At 38.4% G+C, this 19,430-nt stretch overlaps 1 protein-coding gene across 1 annotated transcript in view; it reads right to left on the reverse strand.

Annotated features, from left to right (window-relative positions):
- Positions 1-315: 315 nt before the first annotated feature.
- LOC306848574 (ubiquitin carboxyl-terminal hydrolase 31-like) overlaps positions 316-19,430 on the reverse strand; it is a 29,987-nt gene continuing 10,872 nt past the window's right edge. The window contains exons 3-16 of the mRNA XM_079383213.1: positions 17,816-17,910; positions 17,638-17,730; positions 13,155-13,290; positions 12,733-12,880; positions 11,725-11,899; positions 11,445-11,556; positions 11,217-11,311; positions 10,808-10,885; positions 9,834-9,963; positions 8,995-9,114; positions 7,036-7,261; positions 6,769-6,927; positions 4,930-5,082; positions 316-4,623 (exon numbers count right to left, since the gene is read on the reverse strand). Of these exons, the coding sequence (XP_079239339.1) occupies positions 3,134-4,623; positions 4,930-5,082; positions 6,769-6,927; positions 7,036-7,261; positions 8,995-9,114; positions 9,834-9,963; positions 10,808-10,885; positions 11,217-11,311; positions 11,445-11,556; positions 11,725-11,899; positions 12,733-12,880; positions 13,155-13,290; positions 17,638-17,730; positions 17,816-17,910 (3,210 nt within the window). The 3' untranslated portion in view covers positions 316-3,133. The remainder of the gene's footprint in view (positions 4,624-4,929; positions 5,083-6,768; positions 6,928-7,035; positions 7,262-8,994; positions 9,115-9,833; positions 9,964-10,807; positions 10,886-11,216; positions 11,312-11,444; positions 11,557-11,724; positions 11,900-12,732; positions 12,881-13,154; positions 13,291-17,637; positions 17,731-17,815; positions 17,911-19,430) is intronic.

Raw genomic sequence — 19,430 nt, forward strand, 5'->3', positions numbered from 1 at the left:
ACCCCTTGAAGACTTGACTTGAGTTTACATGAATATCTCACTCAAACTACAATGATTCCATTAGTACTCACTTGCATTATGAGCACCTTCTTTTATAAAATGTATTTAATTGCCAGGGGCCTGAAGTCCTCCAAAGGGAGTCCAGAATTGCCTGTTCTTCCCCAACAGGAAATCTTCTGGACCGCTGCATATTTTTTAAAAGCATGGTGGAAAGCCCCATCTTGTGGTCAACATTGGATATCACACTGCTTGCTGCAAAGAAAAGTTCAAACCCCAGCTAAGCAAATAAAATCAATCAAAATAATTATTGAGGACAAATTTGAGGATAGACCTCTACTGCAGGTCTATTTTTTTAATCATAATTCAACCGCCAACTTACATTGGGGAGACAATGTTATGAATACAAATGATTCTTCAAAGAAATGCATTCTTTAAAATAAAAAATAAAATAAAAAAAGTGCATACACAAAACATACAAATAAATTAACAAAAAGCATTTGACGCAGTCTCATGTAACCAAACATTTACATGGTTTTCGATTTTTCGAACCAAATATTTTCCTCTTTTGGTTGACCTAGGCTGTTGTTCATATAATAAAATGACAGCCCAGTTATTAGCCCACCAAAGCAGGTACCAGTTCGTGAACAAATACATGAAAACTGCTCTGGGCCGAGAGAAATCGTTCAAGTCCAGTGTGTAAACCAAGAGCACGCATATTATACCATAAGACTGATACAGCTTCATTATAAATGGTAAAATCATCTGTCCTATTCAAACGCTTGATAAGACCATGTCATATTAGCACTTGAGCCATTGAAAACATCCCATATGCAGTAAGACTATAGAGGGGGTAATAGCACTTCTCTGAATTCATGGTCCGAGAACTTCACAATTTAAAATATGGAATGAAATGAAAAACAAAGTGAATGTAGTGTTTAGTGTATCAGCATTGCAAGCGATGCAGGACTTGTGCACTGATTGAATGCTGACGATAGTTACATAGCTGATATAAGATAAAACATTCCCTACATACTACATGTGAAAGCATGAGCAGACCACATCACGCCAGCGAAATGTGAAAAACCAAAATAGGCTGTGACTATAAAAATATAAAAACTACATTTATCACATGGAGACAGGGAGGTCTTACCCTAAAGAACAGCTTATGAATTAAAATAATAGTTTTAATAAAAAAAAAAAACAGCATAAAAATACAATGCCAATTGCTAATTCTGGAATACATTTGATTAAAGCTAATAACTTATGTTCTCACATCACAATATTTAAAGAAATAAAAGTTGGACAAGTGTGCAAAAAAGCAAGAAAATGGAAACAATTCATGCTCTGTTTTCTAAAAAAAAAATTAAAAAAATCAGACATTAATAACCAGACTCGCGTCTTGTTTAGCAACAGTTACTTGCATAGTTAAGTACATGCGTTAATGTTATCATGCAATACTGCTTTTTACAAACACTTTTTCAGTGCACACAAAATATGGGCCTGTGGCAAAAAATACGAAGCGTGCTACACATTAGGTTCATTGCTGAATTATCTATTTTAAGATAAAGTGTGCTGAAAGAGATGGGTTTCTGAGACCGAATAGCAGCATGAAAATGAGAACGGTTTAACAGTGGCGTCAGCAGTGTTTGGATTAATGTTTTAAGTACAGGGAGGGCAGCAAGCTGAACAGCGGCCAACATAATGACACTATTATGCAAATGTAACAATGACTTACTTAACCTTACATTTCTCCTGTCATACATAACGTTTTGAATTAGTCCAAATGAACTTGTCGAAACTAAATCGAGAAGAAAATATATTTAGGTATATATAAGTCGATGGTGTTGACAAGTACGCAAAATAAACAAAGGCCTTTCTGCAGAGCCATTTCAATTGGATATTAAATCACAAACTCTTGGCACAAAAAATTAAATAAAAAGTGAAACCCATTATTGTGGTGAGCCATTACAGTCCAGAAAATAATTTTGAATTACATTGATTAAATGTTTTGTATCACTATTGCATAAGCACAGTATTGTTATTTAAAATAATTTGTTTCTAAAACAGTAACATCAAGTTGAACATGTTTCCCAAATACAGAAGGTCATATATCGGATCTCCGACAAAGTGTTGAAAACTATTGCACTGGTTGTCCACAGATAAGTATGGGAGATAAAAAACCGTCATGCAGCTAACCCCAGCTTGGAGCAAGCCGAATTAAAACCGCTCATATGTTGGCATTGGACTTGGAGGGCGTGAAATGGTTCAAGTATGATTATGTGGCTTCTAAACTTTCATTGTAAAAACAGATATACAAAACAAATTCATGCAGGGCTTACACTGCCTCCATTAATATCCAGATAAGGAGATCACACAGCGTTTTGCTGCAATAAACTAAATATTGTGAGTTTAAAGATTGTCCTCCACTAATTTACCATTCGAAAGATCACATTCATTCAGCAACAATTCAGCTATCGGCCTGTAGTTGGCATTGTTGCGCATATTTCTAAGGGCAGTAATGCTACTGGAACACTGTAACTACTCTTGATTACAAAAGGAAAAAAGTTGGGGTAGGAGAGCAGGCTTTGAGAGGTACCAAAGAGATTGTTCTGACTCTGCCAAACCTTAATAAGTCTACAGTCACAAATTCAGCCAGGTTTCATGTTGTAACTCTTCTCAATCTCATGCCGTATCAGTGCCAGGGGAATACTGGACTGTAAATAGCACCAAGTGTAGATGTGGAGTGAATTGGTACAGTACTCCAAGGAATATCGCAAGAATCTAATTTCATCATAAGTGACTTGTCCAAATAAAAAGGAACGGTACCAAGTTAAAAATTATTGAACATAGTATCCATTACATCCAAGCATTATTCGAGGGAGAAAAAAATATATACAAAGTGCTAAGTTAAAACATACCTATTCAGAATCGTGAACAGTAGTAGATTCATATACCATACCTTGCCAGAGGCAACGATTTGGTTCCATGGCAGGATAGAAAGGCGCTTTCTGATAATTTACATATTTTCTTTGAGAAAAGTAAAATACAGGTATATACTATATACTTTATATTCTTCTTAGGCACATCAAAAAATAGCTGCATTACAGAAAATAATAGAACTGCTATTAAATTTTCATTGAGGCGTCTGTGTTGGACGTGCAGAGGATTGCATGCTGGAAGAAAGCTTTTTAGAGGATGAGATCTTTTCAAGAGGCCTCTTCCCATTGATGGGAGACTGAAGGCTAGTCTCAGAATTGGAAGACTTGGACTTGCCAACTGGTAAGATAGAGCGTTTGTTGGAGGTCTTCAAGGACTCTTTCTCATTGGCGGCAGCCTTGCAGGAGCGCGGCTCCGGAGAGACCTGCTGGGAAGAGTTTCCCGAGCCTTCACCCTCGTCAGCATCGAGTCTGCACTGGCTGCTGGACTTGGCAGCCCTCTCGACAGCCTTCTTGGCGAGAATCGTGGTCTTGCCCAGATCGGTCGACCGCCGAGTCTCTTTCTGCCGAAGCGCGCTCTTGAAGAACGAGAGTCCCTTGTCCTCAGACTTGCTGCTGCGGCGGAGGTCTCTCGAGGAGACGCTTGGGGAGCGCAGGCTGGTGACTGAGGAGCTACTGCTGGAGCTTCTCACCGGCCTCCTTTCGGGCTGGCTCGCCTCGGCAGTTTTAGGTTGGGATGTTCGCGGGGTGGCACTGACTCTAGACTTCTCTGCCAGGGGACTGGTGTGTGTCAAGTCCTTGCTGGAGCCTCTCTCCACCAGCTTCTTCTTGCTTGAGTTCCTCTCAGCCACCGAGGAGGTCTTTTTGGAAGTGGGCGAGGGAGAGGCAGAGGACTGGGGTGTGGAAGTAAGGGATGGCTTTCCCTTTGTGCCTCCAGACACCAGAGAGTCCTGTGCCTGCAAAGACTCTTTCCTTCTGGGGGGTGTTCCTGAAGGTGTACCCTTGGTACTCTTGGGAGAATCGCTCTTCTCTTTTAGATTGGTCGCTTTGGTGCCCTTCGCTTGAGGGCTGGAAGACACTTGGGAGGATGGAGACTTGGTGACAGAAGAGGTGCTCTGGCGCTTCTTGGAGGGCTTCTCTTGGTCCCCCTTGGTTTTGGTGGAACTCTTCTTGCTGGAGCTCTTCTCATCTGCTTTCTTCTCTGACCCGGAGCTCTTATGCTTTCGCTCTTTGGCGAGTGCTCCGAGAGCATTCTGGTCCACAGCATTAATCTGGTTGTTGTTGTCGAAAGGCTCACCTTTAGAGCTCTTCCTGTCGGACTGTGTCGGAGCTCTGCAATAGGCCTCATCTAGGATCCGTTTCCCACTGCCGTCATCACTGCCATTACCCTCCATCATGGCCAGTGGGGCCTTACTGCTGGGCTGACGCTCATGTCTGCTGTAGCCACCAAAGCAAGACGTGGACACTTTGTCATCACAAGCTTCACCTATCCTCTCGAGAGGAGGGGAAGAGCGTGAATCCAAAGAGAATCGCGAGGGCGAGTTGGATCTCATTTGTAGTTTCTGTGACATGGACCAGGAAGGTTTCATCCCGTTTTCACTGAAAGCCAGAGGGCTGGTAACCGACGATCTGGAGGACAAGCTCTGCCGCTGGATGCTCCTCACGATGGGCCGCGTTGAAAATCCTCCTTAACAAAAAGAACAGAGAGATTTAAACTAAAGCGCTAATACTAGACTGAATGAAAAGAGCATTGGCATGCAGTTTTGTCTTAACTGAGCAATGCGGGAGATCCTGTGTTAGTAAGCGCTAAAGCTACAAGAGAGAGAAGACATAATAAAGAAAGGCAATAGTAAAACACTGACACAATACACAGAATAAGAGGACACAAGGAAGATGAGGGCAAAATACGGTACTACTCAGCTTCTAAAGATTTACATGTTACAGACGCCAGAAAGATGAACACCCATGTTAGAGGCATAACGAAGCTCCTCACCATCATCTTCACTGCGATCACCGGGAAACTCCACTGACTCTGCCAAAGAGATCAGGGAGGTGCGTCTCGAGGAGGCTCCGGAGGCCAGGCTGGGCGGCCTGCTGCCCGGAAGCCGGTTAACCCAGTGTTCACATAAAGATGAGCTGGTGGAACCTAAAAGTTTTACACAAATCCAAAAACAAGGATCTTCATTTACAGGGCCATGTTCTGCACTGTTGTATTACACTCTGCACAGAAGAGTATTCTTCACAAAAAAACATTCCATTTTCTGTCCACTCTCTGACCCTTAGAATTAATTGGGCTGTTTTGATACATTACTCTTCATATGCTGATCTTTTAGACTTGTAGACTAACCACTGCTGATCATCAAGACAGATGGTGATATGTAAAAACTGTTGGTCATATGGCAGTTACTGCCATTCAACGCATGACTTTTTGTTCCCCAAACAAATCGAATTGTATCATAATCATATGGTACAATTTTTTTTAGGTATTGGCAAATATCATATTGCTGGCTATGAGAATCGATGTCATGTCGTTTTGAATATTGATATTTGTTATTTGTTAAACAAAAACAGCTAATTTTATTTCACAAAAATGAAGACTGTTAAGAATATGACTAATACTGAATAAACAGCCCATAAGGAAAGGCTTCCCAGCTAACACAAGCAGTACCAGTTTGTGATTTATCGGTACTGCACTTTTATTTCACCGTTGCATGCTCGTAGTTTCTGCGCTTTAGTGAAGTGATATACAGCACGGCGCTGTGTTCGCGCGTGCTATTGAAGAGTGTGCGAGATGAGCACAGTATAACATTTGGTAGGACAGGATAGTTCGCTTTTCTGAGGTGAGAGACTTTTTATTTCATAAGTTACGAAAATAACGATAGAATAAATGACACTGACATTAAACCTGTCAACATCTCATCTGACCGCAGATACTGAATCGGGACAGTGCGTTTTTCTCAGGCACTCTTTACTTAAACTGCATCTGACAGAAGTGTCAACAGCTTTCATGCACGTTTTTTAAAAATAAAAGTCTCGCATCAGATGTCGTTTCTTTGGCCACACACTTTGCGACCCACCAGTTGAGAAACACTGATCTACATCACACAATACCCTGTGAAGTTTAGACTATGGATTTGGTTAAGATTTCAGAAAATAATGGATGGATGTGATCACAACAAACCATAGTGCTACCTAACAGCATGTGCTACAAAAGTTATACTAAGGTATAGATTTAGGTTAGTTTGTTACATTGGTAATCAACACTGTGATTGACATGACCACTGAAATCTTTAGAACAGGCAGCAGGGTGGTGTCTTTTTTTTGTTGGGGGGGGGGGGGGTATGAATAAAAATTAAAACTTAGGCCCACAAAACAGCAGTTGTTTAAAAAAAAAAAAAAATCATTAAAAGCACCCTTAGAGTATTTTACAATAATTACATTTCTTTGGTTGCTCAGTGTAGAAAGAAAATGAGAAATTTTCATTGTTTGGTGAACTGTTTCTATAATGTGCTCATGACTCATGAGGATTTTAAATGACCCATTTTTCCTAACTTTGTCTCCATAAATGTGCCGGAGGCCCTTCAATGCTAGATATGTCTAGACAGTACAACAAAATCTTTTAATTCATTTATTTTCTATTTCTCCGAAATGGAATTGGGCTCTACTAAAATCTCATCAAAGTGTGCCATACTAATATGAAGCAGTTTCATCGGGCTGGAAAAAGAGGGTCACTTGGTTCACATGCCAGCACCTTCACAAGCCTTCTAAATGAACAAGACAAATGAGTCAGCAAACTGTGTCAACCCAAAACTCAATAAGGAACAAGAGTCACCTGCGACAGAGCTGTTTGCCGACCACGAGGGAATAGTTGTCCTCCTTTGATAGAACAGAATGTATGCAGTTTGCTGACAGACATCCTCCTCAGCTACAGACTGAACCTCACTGTCATCAAAGCAATACCACTGCCCATCAATGGAGTTCTTACAGTACGCTGTTAAGAGTTAAAAGACAGAGACTGAAATATCAAATACACCAGTCAGGAAGGTAATACAGCAAAATTTTGACACAAATCCAAGCACTTAAGTTCTTAGTGCATTACCTGTGTAATGCCCTCCGTGCATGTTGCCATGATGGTTACAGACAGCATAGAGGTCATAAAGGTAGTCATCTGGGTTACGGCCAAGTCCGTAAGGTCGCCTCCATGGGGACCAGTGGGAGGGTAAGCTCCAGCTGCTTTGGCTTCTCTTCACCACATGAGGCGCCATATCCATGCCAATCAAAGGAAATCGCACCATGTTTTGCATCTTTACCCTCCTGTCCCCTTCCTTGAAGACACAAGCTCCACACATTAGTAAGCCATTACACACTTTTATCCAAAGACAGTGAACTGGAATGCTAACACACAACTCTCCAGGTAGACCTTCATGATATTTAAAGGATCGCCCCCTGGTGGGGTTCAAATTTTTTTACTATCCAAACATTCATCACAGGCCACTCTACAGGCCTGTTTACACCTGGCCACTTCATGCATTTTCTCTGATGGGATATCTATCCGATTTGTTAAAACGGTTCCATTGACACTTGGCCACATAAATGCGTCTTCGCAAAAGGGGTATAATCTGATCTTTAATTCCTGCACTATGCGTAAATTTAACAGTTCACGTCAATGAAAGCAACAGATATGCGCTGCATTTGATTCATTATCAGCTAATTTCTAGACAAAAGACCACAGAAGAAGAGAGTGTGGCATCAGCACTGGAAAGACCAGTTTGTCTAACTACTTTTAATGAAGATGACAGTGTGTTGAGCGTCTGTGACTTAATTTCAGTTTTATTTGTGGCAGTTTACGCGTTGGCTTGCTGAAGAGATACTCAGCTACTCATCCGCGGTGATGCATGTTGAATTAGCGCCGTCATATCTGACTGTAACACGTCATATAGCCTATAACGCTCTCACACGTTTATTATTTTAACATTTTTGGAGGAGTAAAATTTACATATGTGCAGTGCTGCATTAAGCCTTTGCGGGGCCCTGGGCTCTTATAATGCGCTAGAAGTTATACACATTATAAAAATTTATAATTTTGTTTCTCTATTTAACAACATTAACTAACAATAGTGAAAGACATCTTCCCTCAGGTATTTGTATTTATTAAACACCGATAAACACAACAGCAGTTGACCATAGTGCTGTACAAATAAAATAAAAACCAGTAAAAAGAATAACATCAGTAAACTCAAAAGATAATTTAACATACAATGTTTAAAAAGCCAATAAGAAAATAAGATTTCAATTTAGTTTTAAACTCGTAGACAGAATTTGAAGCTTTCACAGATAAAGGAAGGTTAGCTAGGTTATTCCATAGCCTCGGTCCAACTATTGCAAACAATAAAAGGCAGATAGTATGTTTTCTAGCTGGATGTTGTGCTTACGATCAATAATCACGTCTTTGCATTCGACCAAACTGATTTGCAGAAATCAAAACAAGAGTCCCACTGCCTGTGAAGCAGGAGCAACTAGGTGGCAGACGATTCCGCTTGGTCTTAAAGCCTTCCTTGAGCGGCTACATTCGCAATTCAAACAAATGCTTTGGAAAAAGAATCATTTGTTTGCTATTTTTATGGTCTAGGTGGTCATACGGCATATGCCTGCAAATACGGGACAAACTAATGCCTTAAATACTGGACGATTCCGTATTATATGGAACGGATGGCAACCCTATATAAAATGCAAAAGAGAATTGACTCGGGGGGGCCCCCTAGTGTTCGGGGCCCTGGGCTGCATTAGGATAAAGCGGCCCTGCATATGTGGTTTCAGCAACCAGATGCATTTACACTTGTCTAGTTTCGTGTGGAATGCATCCCAGACCACCTCCTGAAGTGGTTTGAGCGATCAGATTTAAATCGGTCTCGAAAGCATTTCGGACGGTCTTTTCATGATTGGATAGCTATCCGATCAGAGAAAACGCACAAAGTGACCAGGTGTAAACAGGCCCTATCACACATGTGCATGCAGAGAGCACATTTGTGCAGGGAATGTGATTTCATCAGTTCAGCACCTGTCTAAATCTCTTGAGGTGCAGTATGAGAACATCCGGCAGGGTCCACAGGCTGAGTTTGATCCGCCCCTGTTGCAGTTGCCTGCAATGGGGGCAGCGCCAAGCATCATCTGGGGCCAACTGGAAGGCATACAGGAAGCAGACATAAACAAAATCAGTCAGAGAGGTTTTACATTTACAAATCTGGCTGTTCTTTCATTTTCCTTAAAACACAGCCAGTTCCAAACCCTTCCTTAGCTGCTCAAGGCCAGCTCTGGCTAGCCACAGTGTATATTTATACGATATGTGGACCCATTCCAGGGTTAAAGATGTGTTCACAAAAAAGTAGCAATTTTAAAACAGCACTGACAGCAGAAATAGAGTAACATTGACGTGCACCCAGAAAGACAGCTCTGGAGAAGTGGAAATTAAAGGAGTGTGAGGGCTCTTTTAAAGGAATAGTTCACACAACAAATCAAAAGTCTGTCTTCATTCCTCACTCTCATGCCGTTCAAAACCTGTATGACTTTCTTTCTTCCATCAACACAAAAGTTGCTCTTTTCCATACAAAGAAAGTGGATCAGGGCTGTCAAGCTCCAAAAATGATATTAAAGCATCATAAATCACCTCTTCTGTGAGGAAGGGACAGAAAAAGTCATTATTCAATAAAAATCTTGTTTGACAGCCTTGGATTTTTTTTCATTTTCATTGTATGGGATAGTTTCGAAATTTCTCCCTTTGAAAGCAAGTCAAACAGGTTTGGAAAGACGTGATAGTGACTACATGACAGAGTTTTCACTTTTGGGTAAACAAATCCTCTATGTGGGTAAAACTTGATGTGTATTATGCCAGACTTTTACCTGCTCCTCTTTGGTGTAGAGCTGGAAGCACTGAGCGAGGGTGCAGGCCTGCGGCTGATGGTGCTGCTCTCTGTGCAGATACACACTCTCAGCATCAGGGATGTACTCTTCCTCAGTGTGTCCAAACAAACTGCGGGAATCAGAACATACGCTGGAAATAAATCTCTAACCAGACCAGTCAAGCACGTCTGCGATCCTCTCTGTGACTTCAACAGACATATTTATTTTATCTCAGGATATTTTCTCTAACTGTCTGCCAGAGAATGTTTAATACATGTGGTCAGGAAACTCCTTTGACACTTCAAAAAATGTTTGAAATGTTCCTTTCTGGCTTCCCTAAAATTTCTTGCTCTGACATTTTTAGCCATACATTCCCCGTGTGGAATTGATCTTACCCCAAACTACCTTCAGGAAGTATACAGCAGTATAAAATTTCCACGCATTAGACAAACAAATAAATAAATAACCCAAGTGGCATCTAAAAGGCTCCTTTTGTGTTTTTCATGTTTTTTATTTTTTTTAATGCAGGGGTTCCAAAACTTTACTTTCAACTAAACACATTTGACCTAAAATATTTATTTAAAGTACTCCCTGAGATTTAAATATAATAATTCAATAAATGTAACAATACACTTACATGTTCACGGTTAATGGTCACATGACATGCAAGGGAAATAAATAAAATATTTGCATTAAAAAAATATATATATTAATTTGATTATTATTAAAACTGTATCTGTTTTAATTTAAATGTAATTATTTCATTTACTGATTTAATTATTAGCTTTTCGTCAACTTATGAACTCCCTGCAGTTCCCTCGCAAACCCCCAGGGGTTTTCAAACCCTTGTTTGGGAAACCCTTATCTAATGCAATGATGTTCAGCAATTTTTAAGTGTCGTTTAATCTTCTACAAGAAAAAAAAAAAAAAAAAAAACACTATAGACAAATTAATTATGGCTCTGTTTGACTTACTATTCCTTGGTCTCTTTGTCCCACTCCACTACAATCTTAACATGAGGAGGCCCACCTGGCCCACAGGATTTATATGCTCTAAAAAGCAAAGATTGAGGAAAGACATGATGTTTGCCAAGAAAGAATCAAGGTTTGTAGCATTTTGTTTTATTACACGTGTTAAATTCAATGATCACACTAAAGCAGTTATGATAAACTTTTCAACTACACTCAAGTAATCTAGCGTAACATAAAATGTCCTTAGTTAAAAATGCTGTTGTAATAAAAGCACTGACAATTTGCTTTCCTGTGGAAGAACTGTCTATGTCCACTAATAGTAGAACAATATACATGTCTAAATCAGTCAGTAGGACACCTGAAGTTTAAGTTCACACAATATGCTCTGAACACATGGTTATGCAATACAAACCTTTCCACAGTGGGATGACATAGTGGCTGTTCCTCCTGTGGCAACAGATATGTGATTCCAACCACTCCGACCACACGCAGACTAAAGGGTCCAACCTAAAAATCACCAATCCACTTTATTAGAAGTGCAAGTTGTATGCAAGAAAAAAAGTCATATTTAATTGTACTGACTTGCAAAAAAGATGCATTTCAAGACCTGTGTTTAACAACAAGTAGAGGTTTCACTGACCTGAATGTAAACCCCTGGCCTTAGTAGGTGACGCATTTTCTCCAGAATTTCTTTCTGTAACACATCCCATGTCACAGTGCGCTCTAGATATAGTACAAACGGAAGACCGAACCTGCAACAAACAGAAAGTACAGTACTGCAGTGATTTTCCACTTCGTGCTACACTATATTGTGCATAACGAGATTACTACATTTCCTCCATGTACTGTAAGATATTGTTTAAAAAAATAATGGAACTTCAACTCGAGTGAGTAGAAAGACGGAAAGACAATAATTTTACCTCCGTCCTTGATGGCCAGTGCAGGCTCGGTTACAGATCAGCAGAATCATTTTCTCACATCCAGTGTTTTTGTTGGGAGATGATGGATTCAACACTCCCTGCATGAAAGACGGTGTTCGGCTGCTCTCTGTTCCGCATTTCAAATTGTTCTGATTCAGATTAGCAAGAAGGCTCCCTGGAAATGGTTAAAAATGTTACTTTGTATCCAGTCTACTTTTATGATGATCCTAATCTAAGCTACTGTAGATATAGTTTCTGTTTTCAAAGACAAGATTCAAGATTCAAGAGTTTTATTCGTCACTCTTGAATCTTGAATCTTGAATCTTGTCTTTGAAATGATGATGATCCTAATCTAAGCTACTGTAGATATAGTTTCTGTTTTCAAAGACAAAGCACTACCTTTAGCTCAATTTCCAATATTTCATTTTTCATGTTTCAATAAATGCTGATGTCTTATAATTAGGATTATTTGATACACATTCAGTTTTTCTTAAGCCCAAAGTATACTTCGGTTTTTACGTGTATGCTAGGCTTTGCGTACAGTTGCGTAAATACGGTCATCAGCACAGCTCGATTTTTCTAACCTCACATACTCTGTATGCTCAGCTTGCACATGTGCCTTGAGGGGTTTTTTTTGCATGCATTTGTTGGTCCAAACGGGGGCAACACTGGCCTGGCCCATTGTTTCACAGTTGAAAAAGAAACAACTGACTACTGGAGATGGTAGTCAACAATAGACACCCACCTAGATGAGCGAGTAAAGAGATACCTGAAACTCTAGTTTAAACAAGTACGAAGACATTTTTATTGGTCAAATTCTGGAGAGAAATGGCGCAGACCAACACTGGACAAAAATACAACTTTCTAGTGCACACGTGTTAACCACCTATGTTTGCGTATGCTATCAAATGGAGAGCAAGTACTATGAAAGCAAGTGTGTTTGGCTGTTTGCGTCAAAACTGATGTATACTTTGAGCTATAACCAAAGTGCAATGCATGAAAGAGTACCTCTTTTAGAGCGAATGTTTTCTAATCTAAAAGTCTCAGGAGTTTCAAAAGCAAAGATTGAGTCACTTTCTTGAATGATATCAAGATCGTCGTCATCGTCACAAAAGGAGCGGTGGAAACCGTCGTAATACATTTCAGTCAGGACAAACTGCACAGACATAAGAGAGACGGATGGTCAGAAGTGATTTACACTCAACATCTCGGTAAAACAAGGCAAACAAACAGGAAACATCTTTGGTTGATGACGTTATGTGAGAAGACGAACATACAAACAGCAATCAACCCTCCATCAGTGTCCACACCTCAGTATTAATGGAGAATCAATATTGTATTCAGGGAAACAGTAAAGATCTTTACACCAAGACCAGAATTCGATACAAAATAACATCTCCGTACTTTGACAAAAAAACTGGAAACTGCACCTGGTCTGGTGGGATCTTGGTCTCACGTGACACGGCCTCTCTTAGTCTGGACACGGTGCTGTTGAGTGGTACGGCCACACCGATCCTCATGCAGTGAGAGTACTTGCCTTGATAAACCACAGTCACATACAGAGGCCTGAGGGATGCCAAGTGATACAACAAATTAATCCAAAGCAACTTCAGAGAGACAGTCGCCCTGGAGCAACCAACGGTACAATAATGATTCGCAAACCTACAGGCTTTTGGTGGCTAACCCAGATTTTTAGCCATTAGTTCACATCACCACCTGACTGTAAACTCAAAGGGTCCATCACCCCGAAATAAAAAATCTGTCATCATTTACTCATCCTCATGTCATCCAAACCCGTAACACTTTCGTTCATCAAAGCTTTTTTTAATGAAAACTAATAGATTTCTGTCCTTCCACGAAAAGTCCATTCCACCATAATTTTGATGCTTCAAAATGTTTATAAAGACATCATAAAAGTAATCTGTATAAATTGGACATTTAAATCAAGTTACAACGCAACAAATAACGCACTGGTTTCCTTTGCACTGAAGCAGTAGTGAAGAGTGGAAAAACGACTGAAGACTCACACCGTGTCAACACTGTACATGAGTGCCGCAGCACGGTGCGACATGACAAAATACAATATTATAATCCGTGGTGCTGTTTACACTGAATGTGTTCATTCAATTTATGACGTACTAACATGGAGTGCAAATGTTTTGCAACGGTTGCTTTGCCGTGCCTCAAGCTGTAGGTTTACTTCTGTTGGTTTTTTTTTTTTGCTTGTAGAAGTTATGAATGGCCAGTAACTTAAAACATTTGTAGCCAAATTGGCTGGTGAGATAAAAAGTTAATTTCAAACCCTGTTTATATGCAAATAAAAAAAAAAAATATTTTTATTGTATAAAGTGGTTGTGTCTTTTCAGAAAACTTGGATTAAAGGGTTACGCCACACCAAAATGAAAATTGTCATTAATTGCTTACCCCCATGTCGTTCCAAACCAGTGAAAGCTTAGTTTGTCTTGGGAACACAATTTAAGATATTTTAGATGAAAACCGGGAGGCTTGTGACTTGACTGCCAAGTAATTAACACTGTCGAGGCCCAGAGAAGTATGAAAGACATCGTCAAAATAGTCCATCTGCCACCAGTGGTTCAATCTGAACTTTATGAAGCAACTAGAACACGTTTTGTAAACGTAAAAGACATATCCGTGTGGTGTGACTGACACAGAACAGCGTACGCAGTTTGCGTCCAGCGGATATTCTCCAAAATGGTGCTATGGTGACACAAATGAGACGAATTGTTGAATAAAGTTATTTTAATTTTCTTTGCGTACAAAAAGTATTCTTGTCGCTTCATAACATTAAGATTGAACCACTGGTGGCAGATGGACTATTCTGACAATGTCTTTCATACTTCTCTGGGCCTCGACAGTGTTATTTATTTGGCAGTCAATGGGACAGTGACAAGCCTCCCGGTTTTCATCCAAAATATATGAAACCGTGTTCCAGAGACGAACAAAGTTTTTACTGGTTTGGAAAGACATGGGGGTAAGTGATTAATGACAAAATTTTCATTTTGGGGAGGAGTAACCCTTTCAAATTTTACAATGTCTTTATGAACTCTTTCAGGCTTGAACGTTTTGGTAGAATATACATTCAATGGAGGGACAGAAACATCAGGTTTTAATTTGTGTTCCACAGGTATATGAAAGTGTTATGGTTTGGAATGACATAAGGGTAAGTAAATGATGCCAATTCATTTTTTTTTTTTTTACACTATTCCTTTAAAGACTAATGCTTATGCAACTGTATTAATGTGCAAAGACATCTATAATTCGGGTGTGGATAAAATAAATAAACATTCCAAAAAACATTAATTTAAAACACAAGCTGATACTATGTAACACTATTTAAGGTCCTTTTATTGCATTCAGCAGCCTGTAAGGACAGAAAGCATTTAGAATTGCTATAATGATGCTTGATCACCTCTTTAAACGCATTAAGAAGCAAACTCATCTCTAAAGAGGAAAAGCTGTGTGCAGTGGCCCCAGAAGGCGAAGCAGATACATCAACAACTCTTCATCAATATCTGCCCCCGTGAAGTGGCATATCAGGGAAGCGTAGGGAATAAATGGCCTATGAAATAATACACAGAGATAACAGCACTTGCTAAGCATGGATAAACAAAATTAAGGAGAGGGCAAATGAAATCTACTCCCACAGACTGTGACGACCTGAGCAACTATCGCTTAAGTCGCACATCGCTGAACTTCCAGACGAAATTTCCTCTTCCTCAGATCATTGTTCATGCTGGCAGAGCATAAGCTCCAAATCTAGTCTTCCTCTGCACTAATGTGTTTCAGAGCGTAGCGATGCCGACAGTGCAGAAAGCCACAGCTGGCGGAGAGGTCCAAATATCCCCCGATTCTTCTTTATGATGTAGAACCTCTTGGATTAGGGATGATATGAAAACCCCAGCAGGGTTTTACTTAATAATGATGTGAAAGTGAAACCTGCCCTGCTATTCTACTCTGCCAGGGACTATTATTCACTGGTTCGTCATCTCTGCTGTACTGTCTGTCTTCCAACACTGTCTGGCTTCTTTAATCATTAATGTGTACTAATAAATTCAGCAGCTTAAAAATGCCACTGGATTAATCCAAGTGCTCTCCTTGATCAACCACTACACTGGCCTCTTAAAAATAGCATCAGAGCACCTCAGGAGAGAAGCAGAACAGGATGATCATTTGAAGGGAAACGTATATATTTAGCAGCTAAAACAAGGAGAAAGTAGCAACTTCGGAACCTTTATATTTTATGAAGAAATATTGTGAGTAAAAGTACATGGATATCCAGGGCATGCTGTCAATTTCCACAGAAAATAAGTTTAATTTTGTCCATAAGCTTGTAAAAACAAAGGAAAATGTCTGTAGTGTTTAGTAAAACCCTTACCATGAGAAGATACGGGGCAGGTGTTAGTGTTGTTTTTGTTAACTAAAACTAAGACTACAAATTGTTTGGGTAACTGAAATAAAGCTGAAATAAAAATATTCAATGCAAGCTAAAAACGACTTTAAGTTCAAGGTGAAGCACTAAAATTACTAAAACTGAATTAAAAATACATTTAATAGAAACAATAGAAATTCTGACAGCAAAGCACAAAAAAATTTAATTAAAATGAAAACAAAATAAGTTAATTCAATATCGTTATAAATACTATACGCAGCATTAGACAACGAGAGGTGTTTCACTTCTTAACCTTGTCTGTGCAAAGTTAAATGCAATCTTTCATATATCGTATCATATCCACATTAACTTGGTAAAACAAGTAGCTTTAGGGCAAAATTGTACAAATGAAGTACTTATAAAACAATATTTTACATGAAATAAACATGACAGAAATATCCACAGGAATAATGACAGTAACTTTTCTAACCCCCCTAGAAGTCCTGCCTCAAATGAATAATTCCTGTCAGAAATGAGATTCATGCTTTTTGTTTTTAAACAGTCCAGTTTACCAGTTGTACATTACCTTTTTTTTTTTCCCTTTGTTCAGAAATTATTTTCTAAGGTAATCGACATGATATTGATGCTCTCAATATAGCTGCATTTGATTCAGAATTTCTTTAAACAAGAACAAAAACACACAAAAAAAATCATAATCAAAGAATAAATACTGTTCAAAAGTTTGGGGACAAGTATTTCTTTTTGAAAGAAATTCCTACTTTTATCCAGCAAGGATGCATTAGATTGATCAAAGGTGACAGTAAAGACATTTATAATGTTGCAAAAGATTTCTATTTTATATAAATACTGTAATTCTGAACACTTTACATAAAAGATTACAGGGGAAAAAGTGTATTACAGTTTCCACGAAAATATTAAGTAGCACAACGGTTTTAACACTGACTGCTTTGAGCAGCAAATCAGCATGATTTCTGAAGGATCATGTGACATGAGTAATGATGCTGAAAATTCAGCTTTGATATCAACGTAAAGCTGTGCTGATATGTAAGATTGTTTTACTGTATTTTTATATGAATATTCATAAATTATATATAAAAATGAGCATAAGACACTACATTCAATTATACTGTAACCCAAACTTTTGATCGATAGTGTATCTGTATAGTTGCTACAGAGCGATGAGTTTCATGATTGGTGATAATACGTGGTGGGCTGTGTAACAGCAGATCCAGCCCAAAGTTCAGTTAAGAATTAAATGAAGCCATTAGTTTTCTATGAAATGTAAAGTAAAGAAAATTATTCCAACAGTCATGAAATCGAACACTTCATATAAACTCAGCTGTCTGAACATATTTCTTAATATTCATCCTGTCACACCATTAATAAAGACATGACGGCTGATCAATCTGCCTTCATGTCTACACCTACAGATGAAGCATGATGCGGTCATCAAAACACACAGAAAGGAATTAAATGGCAGTCTCTCTGACATCAGTACTTACCGTGTATGAGGTAATGGTATTGGGAGGGAGATGCAAAGAAAGGGATCAAAAGTGTTGCTCTGTTTCTGACAGTGCGGACAGGTAAGCGAGGATCTGGAATCAACAGAGGCCACAGTGAGCAATTTCAACTAAGATGAACATTTAAATACAGCTGACAGACAGACATCGTGTTTATTACCTGTACTGAGCTTGAAACAGCTCTTGAACAAATGAGCCGGCTGAAAGAGGAGGTGAAGGTCCCTCTAATGCTCCATCGTCTTCCTCAATAGGAAGCTACGGTGACAAACAGATTTTTAGGCAATATTTAACAATATTAACAGCTGTAATTCAAGACAAACCAGCGGAAGGTCAAAGCAAAGTCTCCAAATATTACGCAACAACATTTTTTACTGGACAGTTTCAAGCTACAAACTGCATCATATACACTACAATTCAAAAGTTTGGGGTCAGTAAGATTTTTTTGTTAAATATATATATATTTTTTTATTCAGCAAGGATGCATTACATTTCTCAAAACTGACAGTAAAGGCATTTATAATTAAGATGATGGAAAAATTGAAAATTTCCATTTTTAAATGCTTTTTTTTTTTTTTTTTTTTTACTTTATACTAACCCTGAAAAAAAAGTGTACGACCGTTTCCACAAAAAAACATTAGCACAACTGTTCTCAACACTGATAATAATAATAAATGTTTCTTGAGCATCAAATCAGCATATTAGAATGATTTCTGAAGGATCATGTGATCCACTAAAGACTGGAGTAATGATGCTGAAAATTCAGCTTAATAAATTAATAATAAAATACATTTTAAAATATATTTAAATAGAAAATGGTTATTTTAAATTATAATAATGTTTCACAATATTTCTGCAGGGTTCGTACAGAAATTGCTAAATGAAATTCCAGGACTTTCAAGAACTTCAAGCACAATTATTTTTGGTTTTCAAGGACTAAAATCAAGGACAGATCTCACTTATCAAACAATACTGTTATTATCTTTCAAAATATAATACAAACTAATAAAACAATGGTACAAATAAAGTGCAGCTCAAACAAAGCATGCAGTGACTATGGCCATTTTAACATTTAAAATGATACTATGGCAAAGTACACTTTCCTTTTATTTTATGAATACATGATTGACCTGAAGAATAAAAGCTATATCATACACTTGGAAAATATGAGCTATATCATGCTTGTAGACGCTAGGGATGTGACAAACTTAGCTCATGAGACGAGACAAAATGCAGATACTTGGTTCACTAGAATGAGAGAATATTTTAATACTATTTTTAAAAAATTTTCAATTGCAAAACATTTGTCTTTTAAATCACAAAACAATGCAGTTGTATTTTGAAATGTTTTAACTAATGTAGGGCCATAACTAGGGCTGGGTATCGAGTTTGATACTTTTTAGGCACCGACCGAATTGCCTCGATACCACAGAGTATTGAAAAACGTCTTGTCTTATTATTATTATTATTTTTTTTTTTTTTTTCTTTCTCTCTCTTGTTTTCTCTGTCCCCTGGTCTTGTCGGTCATAGTATGGTTAAATAAAAGGGTATATAAAATTTAATTAATTAATTAATTAAAAAAAATAAAAATAAATAAATATATAAAAAAAAAAAAAAAAAAAAAAAAAAAAAAGGCTGTGAATGATGATAGCATAGCTACACATACGTACTGTCATGTGTTATCTGTGTTACTGACAGGCCGGGTAAAAAAAGTAAAAAAAAAAAAAAAAAGAAAAACGTCTTGTCGTTCGGTACCAAATTTCGATACCTAAGGGGTT

Source organism: Barbus barbus, assembly GCF_936440315.1.
Source record: "Barbus barbus genome assembly, chromosome: 3".
Classification (NCBI taxonomy): domain Eukaryota; kingdom Metazoa; phylum Chordata; class Actinopteri; order Cypriniformes; family Cyprinidae; genus Barbus; species Barbus barbus.